We start from the raw sequence: 14693 nt of genomic DNA on the forward strand, positions 1-14693 counted from the left end.
AACGTTAAAAAAGTGAATATTTTATAAATATTATTAATGGTTCTAAAAACTACTCGGGCAGATTAAAAAACACCTCTTTCTGCTGGCACCTCCGGAGGAGCAACTCACTGAAAGCTGCCAGGTGACAGTGGGGATGATGTGTATACTGCAGGCATCCAGATCTATTAACACTGAACACTCCTAGGCCCCTGAGACCTGGCAACAGTGACACATCATCCATGTCACGGGCCTGGAGTATACTAGGTGATTCAGGGCATATCAATGGATGCTCAAAGCCATAGCCATGAATGATCACAGCAACTTTGGGTTCATCTCTCTGCAACACATGGCTCGTGTATACTACATTGCTGAACTGTGGGTGGGGCATATTTAAATGTGCAGAGATTTACGCTGGGTACACACTGGCCGATCAACCGATCGGCCAATATATCAGCTGCACGTCGGCCAGTGTGTACAGACGATATGTCTGAACGGCGTCGTTCACAGACATATCGCATTGGCTGTGCAGCACAGCCGATGGACAGATATGTCTGCATACAGATCTGTCCAACAGCAAGTGTGTACGGGCGATCAGCATGGTTACTCCTATTTTTTTGCTTTGCTTCCAACACAGAATCAGCCCTTATGACATGTGAACAGAGACCTATCCTATTCCCGTGGCCTCACCTGACTCATTGGCCAGCTTTAGAGCCTTGCTCTCCGTGAGGGAGGACATCTCATAGAACGACTGATGCTCCGTTGCGTACTCAAAGCCACGGAAGTGCACGCTCTTACAATATATAACCGTGTCAGACAGATCCATGGCAAGCTTCAACTTCGCACCCTAGGAAACAATTTCAGTTAAACAGTGTTTTTCATGATGTTCTAAACGTCATACGTTTCTATTAAAGCCTAAAATAAACAAGTAAACATAAAAAACAGCATAATTAATGTTCAGCATAAAGTACAATGGTCTATTCACATTGCATCCTTCATTTGCTGAACAAACTAAGAGGCTATTTGTTTATAATGCACATCTGTGAATCCATTATGCTGATAGTGTATTATGAAGCATTGCAGAATATAGCCTGTTACAGTATGTGTTGTGTACATAATTAAGCAACACAAAAACTCGTTACTCATTGTTTATTGTACTACATTCTATTACAGTACACACAACTATATACACATACACACTTGTGGGCACAATCCTGCCACTTACCGTACTTTTCTTTGTATGCACTGTAGACTTTACAGCCTCATCCTCCATTTCCGCAGCTTCATCCTCGTCAGACACATCGTCCGCCTCCGTAGTGTCGTTCTCCGCTTTCATTAAGCTGTCTTCCAGTGTATTGAGCTTCTTACCTTTCACTAGGATTTTCCGCTTTAGTTGCTGAAAAAAATTACATAATGTAAAGAAAAAACAAAGAAACAAAATACAGATAAATGTAAATGAATATATTCTGAAAATGCTTAAAATCTACAGTAGTATACAATATACAATATGAATTTAATATGTTTTAATAATTTGCCTATTTTATCGGATAATACTGTGGGCTCAAGTGTACGGAGAATGCGATTATCCTAATGGACAGGTAGATTTTCTTTTTTAAAACTTAATAGTGACTACATGCAATTACCAATATTGCATGCAGGAGTTGTCACAGACTGTTTTTGACTTCTTTGGGGCTCGCCCTCGTAAGGGGACATGGTGTTACTAGGCTTGTCCAGTGCTATACAGAGAGTGAAACACTTTGTACATAAGTCTGATTCAGCCGCAGAACGGGCCAATTTTTAAGCCCAGAAAACTCAACTTTTTAAAACTTTGGTTCAAATGGCTGCAATGTATTTTGTTGGCTGTAACTAACGCTCTCTCATATCTTTACCTGTAGATTAATACCTAGGGGTTTATACATGTATCAAGTAAAGTTTATAAAAATAATAGGTAGGAGCTGATTGGTTGCTATGGGCAACTTCTCCACTGGTCCAATTTTTACTGCTTGATACATAAAACAGGTCTAGTGGGTTTATTAGTTGTTTTTTTTTTTCAATTTGTATGCTAGCGCTATACATGTAATGCAAAAGTATATTATTTGCATATATCCAGTCCTTCATTGTGATTGAGAAAATAAATACAAATTGGAGCCCAAACATATCTAGTGGAAATATAATTGTACTACCCTGCTAGGTTTAGGGAACTTTATTTAACACTTTTCAATGACAGAAAATATCCTTGCAACAACCTGCTATTTGTACATTTCAGCCACAAGATGGCAGATTAAGCGAACACGGCTCATTTCCAAACCTCAGATATTGAAACCAGCTGGCAGGGAGAGTGCGTTATCTGACAATCATGAAGGAAAATTGGTAACGTGTGTGTGCGCGCATCTCCTCTCCGGGCTTTTCCGGAGGATTAGGGTTAGGCACTTTCCTGAGGGTTAGGCACTAGGATTAGGGTTAGAAACTTACCCAGACTGTTAGGGTTAGGCACCAGGAGGGAGTAAGGTACCAAGGTGTGAGTTAGAATACAAAAAATGTGTTGACCATTTTTGTGTCTAACAATCCAATGTCGACCTTTTGACAATGTCAATCTTCATCCAGGTCAACCTGTTGACTCTTTGTACCTGTCAACCTATTGTCTGTCTACCAGTTGGTGTCAATCTTTTGACTGTCTATCTAAATAATGTAGATCTTTAAATCCACACCCCTTGAGCTCAGGGTACTTTTCAGTAGATTTCAGTTTTCTTTACATCTCTGCAATGTTAATTCATCCTACAGACTAATACTCAAATGCATGTGTCACGGTCATTACAGAATGTCATTTTTATTTATAATCTCAACACATTTTAAACCCTCCACTTATTATTTATCTTATAAAGGAAGAGGGATTATCTAGCTAAACATATATAGTTTGTTATAGCAATATATAATATTTATAGAATTACTTATTTACTGTATATACAAAGACACAAATGTTCTCCTCTCAGTGTAACGGCTTGTCCTGTACATATGATGGGGATGAGACACTGCTGGTAAGGACAATAAGTTCTGGCTAACCTCTGGGGACGGGAAATCCTTTACTTTCCCTTCAATGGGCATCAGCAGCAGCATATCTCCCAGGATGTCCTTCAAGTGTTTGGCCATAGTTATCTGCTGGTCCAGGCTGCAGTGATTCTCCAGGGAAATGATCACAGGGTAATCAGAGGTCTTTAGGGAAAAAATAAATGCAACAACCAATAAGAGCAAAGTCGTCATCGACTATCACAGTTCATCTATAGTAGTAGATACAAAGTAATCAAAAACCTTAGACTGTTAACAAAACAGATAATTACCAAATGGTGTAAACGGAATAACTTATCAAGGATAAAATGGACTTTCCAAACTTCAGTCTAACTAAGGTATTTTCTAAGTCCCTGCCTGTTAATAAAGTTATAATAGACGTGTCATTGGGAAGGTGCTTGTCTAATAGACGTGTCATTGGGAAGGTGCTTGTCTAATAGACGTGTCATTGGGAAGGTGCTTGTCTAATAGACGTGTCATTGGGAAGGTGCTTGTCTAATAGACGTGTCAATGGGAAGGTGCTTGCCTAATAGACGTGTCAATGGGAAGGTGCTTGCCTAATAGACGTGTCATTGGGAAGGTGCTTGCCTAATAGACGTGTCAGTGGGAAGGTGCTTGCCTAATAGACGTGTCATTGGGAAGGTGCTTGCCTAATAGACGTGTCATTGGGAAGGTGCTTGCCTAATAGACGTGTCCTTGGGAAGGTGCTTGCCTAATAGACGTGTCCTTGGGAAGGTGCTTGCCTAATAGATGTGTCCATGGGACGGTGCTTGCCATAAGACACCTGGACAAATTCATGATTTCTCAGCTGTTCTTTGGCATCACAAACTGGAACTAATGTCTATAATCTATGTTCGGTTCAAAGATCCCATCACAGCATAGATCTTTCCTCTGATATATTGGGCCAAATGTAATAGGGTGAGAGTTTAGAAAATGTGAGAGTTTAGCAGTAAACTCTCACATTGGTTGAGTTTTATCTTCAAAATGGGAAAACATCTGAATGAGATTTTAAATCTTGAGAGATTTTTAAGTCTAAAAAAACATGCAAGTTCACTCTGTTACTTTGTTTTTGGACTCTATTACATTGGCAAAGTTTAAAAAGTGTCAGAAACTCTCACTTTTCTAAACTCTCACCCTATTACATTTGGCCCATAGTATTTAATTCAGGACCATCATTGAGGCTCTGGAGATTATTTACACCTTCAGACATTTCCCTGCCTAGGCACAGTCCCACAGGGGAAGTTAGTATTAAAAAACTACTTTCTAGCTGCCAAGACCTTTTTTATTGTCACAAAGATACTTATGGGATTCAGTAGATTCTGATATGGAAGTCCAAGGGGCATATGCAGAGGGTGTGAGGACACCCCAGCCAAGCACACCAGAACTGGGTCTGACACTATTCTCGCACAACGGGGGGCATGAGCTTAATGATACGAATCGCGTCATGGCCCCATAAACGTCACAATAAAAAAAATGCAGGAGGGTGACTGACTCCTGGAATGTCTAAGGCAAGAATCCAAGTAGATCTCTAGAGCTTTCTTCCTTTCTTCTAGTATGTCCTGCTTATAGATCTTTCTAAAAATTATGCCTGTCAGAGGCTAAAATATACAACTGACCTGCAAAATACATAGGGGTCAATTCCATTAGCTGGGATATGCCGTACCTCTTGTTTCACAACAGCACATTGGGGGACCCCTACATTTTACCTCGCAGTCACAGAGGTACGTTATAGCTATGGTAATGGGCAAATATATGTGCAGCCCATGTACATCAGCACATTGCCCTAATTGACCGCTTACACTGCTTCATACCAACATTCATAGTTTGCTATAACTACTGGTCACAAAAAAGGAACCACATAAATTATCTCTCAACTAATTTCTTTTGAAAGTACTATAATTGTTTCAGTTGAATAGAATTCAGGAATGGATTTCCCATCTATCTTTCTAGTCCTCACCTCACATATAGTCAAGTCAGCTACAAGGCTTTGCCACACTGCTGGAAGCCCTGACTTACTTTGAAGGCGTAACTTTGTATGGCTTTTATAACATCTTTGAAGAGGATCTTGGAAGTGAGGGTGTAGCCATGATAAATCACCGGTTCTCCATTAGTCCCATCCCAGCAGTCCAACTCCACACACCGGCATCCTTTTGTAAGAGCTCTGTTTGCAAAGCACAAATATAAAGTAAATTCAAGCTTCTATTTCATTATTATCCTGTATTTCAGTGATTCCCAAACTGGGTGCCACGGGTTGGTGGTCCAGGACCGTCTCAAATTATTTATGGTCAATGAGATAGGTAAAACCAGTGTTCAGGCTTCCGATCATTAAAATGTGTACAAACAGAATGACAATCCTGTCCATCCCCACATAACTGAGCCTAAGGATGACAGGTAAGCACAAATTATATTAATTTAATATATTTTTTAATTTCTGTATATGAAGCTTTTAGCCTAGGAGTGCAGTGAATAAAATGTTGATACTCTAGGGTGCCATGAATGAAGAAAGTTTGGGAACCAATGCTGTATTTCTATAATGCCATCAAGGAACCCATGTGGACATGGGAGAACATAGACGTCACCCAATAAAGTATGGAATGAAAGATCACCTCTAACATCATTTCAGGTTCCAATCAGAAGTCCCAGATTTAAAGGTAATGTGGGACTAATTTAGAGATGTACGCTAATACCATCGCAGCTCCGATCCCGTACGCAGCTGCTGTGCAGAAAAATGCAAATGTTGCAGACGCCAAGGAATTCGGCTTTGGAAATCCAAGCATCTGCTTACAGAGACGCATCAAGGGTCGCAGATAATTTCATTATCGCAGATCTGAATAACCCTATAGCTACGCAGAATGACCGCGGGAACTGAGACAGCACAGCCAGTATCACTGTGTATGGGGCCGCAGATGCCGGCTGTGACACACCCCGCGTGCTTCTTCACTGCTACTCCCGGTTACCTCCCAAAAACGCTCTAAAGTCTACTAAAGTCGATCACACTGTTTCCCGGGACACAAGTGCAGTTTATGGATAATCGCACAACTGCGTACAACTGAATCATGCCCGTGTTGCTAGTTACAAACATAAGGTTTTCTTAGTATTGTTTGTTGCAGTCTACTGTCCCATACCTTCTATGCCTATAGTTTGTATCCCAACCCTCTTACTCTGCTTTCCAGCCACTTTGTCTATCCTATGGGAGTGATATATGAGCAACCTCATCTACTGCATCCCCAAAGCATTGGCTTGACTCAATATTTTGTGATGTTTATGGGAAATAAGTTGACGTTACATGAATATGCAATAAAACAAAGTGTTTTTAGAAATATAAAAATCACCCTTCTTTGGTTATCTAAACCGGCTGTGAAGCACCGTGTGGTACGAGCATGGAGATCATGTCCAAGTAACTTCCCATTCAGCCAAGTTATAAAAGTCAGCCGCAGGTAAAGATGTCCTTCGGTCAATATGGTTTGGGTCAACGTGAAGTAGTCAGGGCTTGTGATCCTCGTATCTACGATTTATAGCACGTATCTATGTCCCCAAAATGGTGCAGTTCGGGAAAGATGCCCCATACCATGATAACGTTCAGCCAGTCATGTACGTGCACCCATTAGATAAGAGAAGGAAGTCCTTTTACTCCCAGGTAGAAGTTAACAAATATATCTTTCGCTGTGCAAATGTAATAAAGTTTGTTTATAGAAATGAAATAGTTACCATTGAAGGGAGCCATATATTGTTGAGGTACAATGCCTGTATAATTCACACACTTACCCCAGACACTGCCTCTCGTGTAATCTATGGGGTGTAGCACTCCACCGCCCGACAGCAGGAGCGCAAACTCTGTGTGTGTTGATGGTTAATCGTCTCAGTCCTCAGTTACTGGTGACATATACACCACCTTCTGAAGAAACAGGGACCCTTAAACTCGGAGAAACGCATCAAGAGATACTCGGCAAAAGCTCTGTCAGACTGCCTGCACATTGGACATACTGTTGCCGACCACTTACAAGTTTGACGCATTTAAAAGTCTACCTACGGGACTTTGTTCACTATTCAAACTCCTCCCCGGCAGTGAGTCTCCCGTGACCATACCATCCTCTCCCCAAGTTTGGCCGCTCAGACCGACAGGTGGCCGGCGATCTGAGCACTTGGAGCTCGTGCTCCCGCTGACAAGCGGTAGAGTGATATTGTTCACAGACCACACAAGCACCTGTGTATAGGTCACCGGCAACTGAGGACCGAGACACACGCAGAGATTGCGCTCCTGCTGTCGGACAGTGGAGTGCTACACCCCATAGATTACATGAGAGACAGTGTCTGGGGTAAGTGTGTGACAGGAGTTGTGCCTGAACAATATATGGCTCCCTGCAATGGTAACCATTTCATTTCCATAAGCAAACTTTATTACATTTGCACAGCAAAAAATATATTTGTTGACTTCTACCTGGGAGTAAAAGGACTTCCTCCTCTTACGTGGACCACTCACACTGACAGTTTCAAAGACATAAATCTTTGCACTTTTCCAATGCACGGGAAGATAATACCTTGTATTGACATAAAGAACTAGAAAGTTTTATTTTAAAGAATTGATATTTTATTGTACTATTTTTATTGATCTGTTAATTAAACATATCTTATAGTATCATTTGTGTTTTATTCACAAACAAGCGCTCCAACACATTTTTCCAATTTCTGTTCATTTAGCAGGTACCAGATCCTGCTTGTTTGGAGCTGCCAGTTTGGAAGATATATATATTGATTGGTAGTTGCAACTTACACCCTTTTTCTACATTCATGGTATGCTGTGCCATGTGCTGATAGTGACGTGAGGCTGGGTGATAAAAGGAGTTTGGGTCAGGTTACCTTATATAGGCCTCAGTACTGCTTGGTCCCTTCAGCTGGTCTTCCATCAGGTAAGTGTTGTGTGAGGAGGAGATGAAGTAATGATTCAGTGGCTGCTTCATGTCCTGGTAAATCTTACTGTGGGCTGGGTTAAATGCATTCCCATCATCAGACAGCAGGTAGATGAGGAACCCATCCTTAGTCATTGACTGCTGCTTCTTAGCTGTAACACAGAATATATTATACATTATAGGGGCACCTTAAAATCAAGATTTTTGTTTATCATCTAATTTTTTACTGTATTTTCTGTAAATAGTCAGAAAAACAGAAAGGATCAGGTTATTTCTACTAATAAGCAGAGGTTTCCCTCTGTGGGCAGTGCCAGCGTGATCTGCCCATTCCTACTCCAGGACATTTGCACGGGTGCTTTTACAGGCAAGCAATACGGCTCTCACAGGATTTACAGAGGCCAACAATAAATCAGTGTGCTAAGACAGGGATATATTTAATATAAATATGTAATAGTATTATAGAGGAGGCTTGAACTAGATTGTCCTAATATCAGGTTGGTAATTTTCTGTGCTTTGCCTAAGGCTATTAATGTTCAGGCCAGCACGGCTACTGGTTATAGATAACCGACCAGTCCTGACTAATGCAGTCTTGTAGGCAGGATTTTCCAACCTCATTAAAAATGCAAATTTGTAGCGATCGCCTGTGGCAATATGAATAGAAAAGAAAGTGTACAACCAAAAGATTTTGTCATTTAAAAACTGGACACTACGCTGCCAAAAGCAGTGACCGTCACACTTAGCATTCACTGATCTGTGCATTGTGTAGCAAGTTTTCAGTGACACCATCGTTCCAACAGCTGGCTCACCTGCTTCACTCGGCTCATACTTCTCTATCAGGGACTGTGCCTGCTGCAAGCTGACCTCCTCCATCTGCTCACTCTTCAGGAACTTCTGCAAGCTAGCAGCAGACATGAGATATTCACTGTCCTTGTATGTAGAAAATATGACATCTATTTCTTCTCGCATTGTCAGGATCTGGTAAAACTCCTCTATCTCGTCATCCTCCAGGGCACCAGTTTTCGATTTGTCACATTTCTGGAAATGAAACATGTCCTTTAAAAACTAAGAATATCAATTTAATAACAGGTTTCTGATATTTGTATGCATTTATTTGACTCAAACAGTTTAGAAGTATAGAGAAATTACATGAATCTCCACACCTTCCCCGAAAAGAAGAATTGCAAACCCACCAACCAGACCTGTAACATACCAACTGCAACCCGCCAAACGCGCCTGTAACCAACCAACCCTGCCTGTAACTTACTACAACCAAACTTTAGCCCACCAGGCAAGCATGCCTACAACATACCAAAAAACACAACTGTAACCTTACCTAATTCACCAAACACACCTGTAACCCACCAAACGTGCCTCTAACCAACCAACCCACCCTGCCTTTAAGCTTACCGTAATTCACAAAGCATGCCTTCAACATACCAAACGCACCTATAACCCACCAACCATGCCTGTAACCTTACCTAATTCACCCATTTTAATCCACCAAATGCACATGTAACATACCAACTGTAACCCACCAAACGTGTCTGTAGTCAACAAACCCTACTTGTAACCTTGCCTAATTCACCAACTGTAACCCAAACGCTCGTGTAACCATACCGTAACTAACCAAATGTAATCCACCAAGCATATCTATACCATAACAAATGCACCTGTAACGCACCAATTGTAACCCATCAACCGTGCCTGTAAGCCACCAATCACACTGCAACATTCCAACTGTAATCACCATCGAATCCTGTAAACCCACAAAAATGTGCTTGTAATTAAATTTAAAACGACAGACCTCACTTCTTATTATAGCAGAAATCATTAGGTATACCAACAGTAACCTAGTTAATACACAATTGTTTGGAGCAATTACCTGGAATATATGTTTTGCATAGTTATCGTCTGTCTCGATATTTACATCCTGTAAGAAGCTCTTCAGCTCTTTAAGGCTCATCTTGTTGTCCTTGTTTTTGTCGGCTTTCCGTAGACACGTGTGGATCCAGCTAATAACTTTGTTCAGGAAAACGGTTTATAGTTACATTGTCAAGTTGCACATACAGTACTACAGAAATAGGATTTACAGAGGCCAACAATAAATCAGCTAAGGATGAGCAAGATGCCTCTGTCATTGACTTAGGGCCATATTCAATTTGAGGCGAAAACCGGTTATCAGTGATAAATTATCGCCGATGACGTCATTTTCGCCTATTATCATTATCCCCGTATTCAATTACATTGACTTTTAGCCGGTGCGAAAAGTCAATGTAAAAAAAACGGGGATAATTTTCGCCAGCCTTTAGCAGGCGAAAAAAAGTGCAGAATTGGGGTTTGGGGGTGCAGGCTTAAAATGATCAATGTAAAAAAAAAAAACGGGACACCCCAAAAAAATTTGTTCCATTGTGGGGTTAAAAAAAAATAAAAATATGGAGAACAAGTTTAAAACTAAAAATAAATTCTGGAGGGGTTCCCAAGTATGCGGCAGGTGTTTTAAAGAATGCGGGTGGAAGCGGCAGGTGCATTTTAAAGAATTTTAAAAATGCACCTTAGAGACTTAAAAATAGGCTTGCACCCATTTTCATGTACCCCAAATTTGATGCACCTAGTTGTTTTTTTGTAAAAAAAAAAAAAAAAAAAAACCTAAGTGCTCTTCTTCACCCCTGCTTCCCTGTCTGAAAAAAAACACCTGCCGCAGCTATTTAAAAACCATACTTACCTTCCGCAGGCCAAAACGGGGGTACTCATGTTTCCCCATGTCAGGACATCATTAGGGGGGTCCCTGGATGCTTTCCCGAAAATTCCCAAATTTTTCCCGATACTTACCTTTCCGCCGGTTCCCGTTTTCGCAGCTTTCAATTGAAAAACGGGGATAAAGCGGGTGCGCGCCCCATACTTTATCCCCGTAAAACCTCCGATGTGGAGCGAAAAGTCCAGCACGGACTTTTCGCTCCAATATTGAACTCCCCACTTATTGCCCCTTCCCATCCAAGTCATTGGGTGTATGGGGCCTTGACAGCACCGTTAATTCCAGCCCTGGGCAGGACATAAAAACACAACAGGGGACCAGTTGGATAGGGATGAGCGCAGGTCAGTGACATTATCTTAATTAACACATGTTATTTAATTGCACTCAAAGTTATTTTTTGTTAAGCTTTGCTTGTAACTCACTTTTAATTAGTATGTATACAAAATGTTTCCTGTAGGCACGTCTCCCAAATGGTTAATCATTCAAGTCCTACTTATGCACAGATAGTAAACATGCCCTTTATTTGTACAAATTCTAGTTTCATTAAAAACCTTAACCTTTCTTTGGAAGATATGTGCTAAATTTTAGCATGCCAAATATAAAGCCAGATTGTTAAATACGAGTTGTCAGTGGCCGTCTTCACCACACTGGTCCATGCCAACCAGTGATTACAAGATCTCTAGTAGGAGACAACTTCGCTACATATTTTTATCCTGAGGCCAACGCCCTAACTCTACTAGGTCCTATAATTAAAGACAAACGTGTACTTTAAAAGTCTACAGGATAGTAGTTAACATAATACACCAAAGGGAGTAGAGGCAGCAGACACAAATACATACAAAAAAACAGAGTCTGTAATGTCACAATTCAGAATAATTATATTGGCATTGACACACATACGAAATCCTGGGTATACAGTTTGTCTGCTGATGATATTGCACTAAGAGTATTGGGGATGAATTAGGCAGAACCTCAGAATAAATTAAGCCAAGTCAGCAATTGCTGAGAACATAAAGCAAAACCTATCAAATGTGGGATTTAAGATAATCCAAGGAGTAATACAAATATTACACAAACAATAAACTTATAACACACATTATATATGGGATTTGCGATTAAACTACGAAATTTTCCTGGAAAAAATTGTAGGACCCCCCTAAAGTTTTAAAAACATGGGGGATCACTATGGGTACCCCCGTTTTAGCCTGCAAATGAAAATCGGGGATTTAAATAGCCGCAGCAGGTGTGTTTTTCCCGACATTTTTTCCCGACATTGAAGAAGTGTTGCAGAAGAGCACAGGTTATTTTTTTTGTTTTTTTAAGTGGTCCCATCAAATTTGGGATACATGAAAATGGGTACTAGCATATTTTTATGTCCCTAAAATAAGTTTTTAAAAATTCTGCAACTATGCACCTGCCGCTAATAGCCTATTCTAGAATACACCTGCCGCATACTTACAGAATAGCCCTGAACCTATTCCCCTATTTTTAAACACTTTTTTCCCATTTTATTTTTTCACCCCAATTTTTAAATAAATTTTTTGGGGTGTCCCTATTTTTTTTTTTACATTTTTTTTTTAATACAGTTCTTTTTAAAATGTCATTCCCAGGGGTGCAGGCTATTTTTTTTAAGCCTGAACCCCTAAATCCCAGTTCTGCACTTTTTTCGCCAACTATTCAGTGGTGAAAAGTTATCCACGTTTTTTTTTCAAAGACTTTTCGAACCTGCGCAAAGTCTTTGAAATTGAATACAGTGTAAAACTAAAACCTGCGATAATGACGTCATAGGTGCGATATTAACGCAAAAAACTGAGTTTTCGCTCCATATTGAATTCCCCTAAAAGTTTGGAGCTTGCACAGGATAAGCATGGAATCGTTACATCCCTAAGTTATTATCACTAACTACAGTAGGGATGTTTGCGTTGTCAAAACATACTTGAGGTATTATTAGACACCATATATTGTGTATGTATAGTGGGTTGGTGGTGCTCCCCTGAGTCAGAAAGTCAGGTAAGTATTGAAAGAGAAAAGAAGGCTCGTTGTTGGGGGCACTCTTATAAGGTGGCATAGGTTTCTGAGTTAAAGTTAAAACATAACCTTTATTCTAAAGCCTATAAAATATGTGGGATTTAAGATAATCCAAGGATTAATATATACAAGGATAATACAAAAATTACACAAAAAATAATCTTATAACACACATTGCATAAGTGAGTATGCAGACTCCTCTATAAATTGGAAGAGAAAGATGTGAAATACGCTACTTTTGTATCAGTACATTATTCACCATTATAAATGAGTCTTATCACAGAAAGGATTTCCTTTCTCAGTGAAAAGTGAGTGACAATCGGCAAATTTCTAGAAAATAATTTTTTGGATGCTTATAAACAATATAATATAAGTAACGTATGTGAAAACCAAATTGGTTTTGATCATACAAACAGCAACAGTGTTGCCGTGTATTCCCCACAGTTGTGTTTCTTGCATATGATATTTTAACAATAACGGAGTATTTTAGCACAATAATAATACAGTCGTATTAAAGAGTCAGCATTGCTCAACACTGGAGTGGAAGAAAATATGAGATATGGTAAGAACTTACCTTTGTTATCTCTATTTCTACGAAGTCCATAGGGTTCCACAGGATACCTTGGGGTATAGGTGATGACGTCAGGCATCGGGCATCATAGAGTTAAGTTTTCAGCCTCCCAGGATGCACTAGGGTCCCCCTCCTATATCCCACCCCCGAGCCAAGGCATCTCAGTTACGTACCAAGCCATAGGCTGGAGGAGGAGAAGGAAGAGAGAGAAAAAAGATCTGGACACACACAAGAATCACATTCTCACCAGAGGGAGACGGAAAAACCGGTGACCAGAGTAAAGCCCATCTGCAGCACAGGTGCGACAGGGCGGGAGTCCTGTGGAACCCTATGGACTTCGTAGAAATAGAGATAACAAGGGTAAGTTCTTACCATATCTCATATTTTCTACATCAGGGTCCATAGGGTATCCACAGGATACCTTGGGGATGTCCCAAAGCAGTATCCTTTAAGGGTGGGGACGCTCCTGTGCTGAAAGGAGAATCCGCCGCCCGAAGGAAGCATCCTGAGAGGCAAAGATGTCAAACGCGTAATACCTCACAAAGGTATGGACAGAGGACCACGTGACAGCCTTGCAGATCTGGACTGCAGAGGCACCACGTCGAGCTTCCCACGAAGGACCCACAGACCTAGTGGAATGAGCCCTCACAGAGGATGGAACCGGAAGGCCTTCATGAAGATAAGCTTCAGAAATTGCCATACGAATCCAACCTGCCAAAGTCTGCTTTGAAGCAGGCCAACCCTTTTTACGGAAGCCATAAAGGACAAACAAGGCGTCCGACTTCCTAAACGAAGAAGTGCGGTCAACATAAATCCTTAAGGCCCGCACCACGTCCAAAGTGGCCTCACCCACTGAAAGGTCAGGTGAGTTGAAAGCCGGCACAACTATTTCCTCGTTGATGTGGAAACTCGAAACAACTTTGGGAAGGAATCTGGGACGAGTGCGCAGCACCGCCCTGTTCCTCTGAAAAATCAGAAAAGAGGGTCTACAAGAGAGAGCCCCTAAGTCAGAAACACATCTGGCCGAAGCAATTGCCAGAAGGAAAATTGTTTTAGCTGTCAGCCATTTAAGGTCCACTGAGCCCAGTGTTTCAAACGGCGGTCCCTGGAGAGCCCTCAGGACCACAGCTAAATCCCAAGGTGCCACAGGTGGAACAAAAGGTGGCTGAATTCGGAGAACACCTTGCATAAAGGTGCGCACATCAGGGATTGCAGCAATCCTACCATGGATCCAGACGGACAGGGCAGACACCTGCACCTTCAGAGACGCAAGGCGAAGCCCAAGGTCCAGTCCCGCCTGTAGGAAAGCTAACACTCTAGACAGACAGAACTCCCGAGGAGCATAACCTCTCGGTCGACACCACTGGAAGAGCGTATGCCACACACGATGGTATAT

At 41.1% G+C, this 14693-nt stretch overlaps 1 protein-coding gene across 2 annotated transcripts in view; it reads right to left on the reverse strand.

The window, feature by feature from the left end:
• The window catches only part of PLCD1 (phospholipase C delta 1), a 158920-nt gene that overhangs the window by 16762 nt on the left and 127465 nt on the right, over positions 1-14693 (reverse strand). For both annotated transcript variants that reach the window (XM_088446420.1, XM_088446419.1), the window contains exons 4-10: positions 9829-9958; positions 8753-8981; positions 7897-8098; positions 5056-5200; positions 3037-3186; positions 1202-1372; positions 667-823 (exon numbers count right to left, since the gene is read on the reverse strand). In XM_088446420.1, the coding sequence (XP_088302546.1) occupies positions 667-823; positions 1202-1372; positions 3037-3186; positions 5056-5200; positions 7897-8098; positions 8753-8981; positions 9829-9958 (1184 nt within the window). The remainder of the gene's footprint in view (positions 1-666; positions 824-1201; positions 1373-3036; positions 3187-5055; positions 5201-7896; positions 8099-8752; positions 8982-9828; positions 9959-14693) is intronic.

The sequence above is a fragment of the Taudactylus pleione genome, unplaced genomic scaffold (genome assembly GCF_031769625.1).
Source record: "Taudactylus pleione unplaced genomic scaffold, aTauple2 ptg000398l, whole genome shotgun sequence".
Lineage (NCBI taxonomy): Eukaryota > Metazoa > Chordata > Amphibia > Anura > Myobatrachidae > Taudactylus > Taudactylus pleione.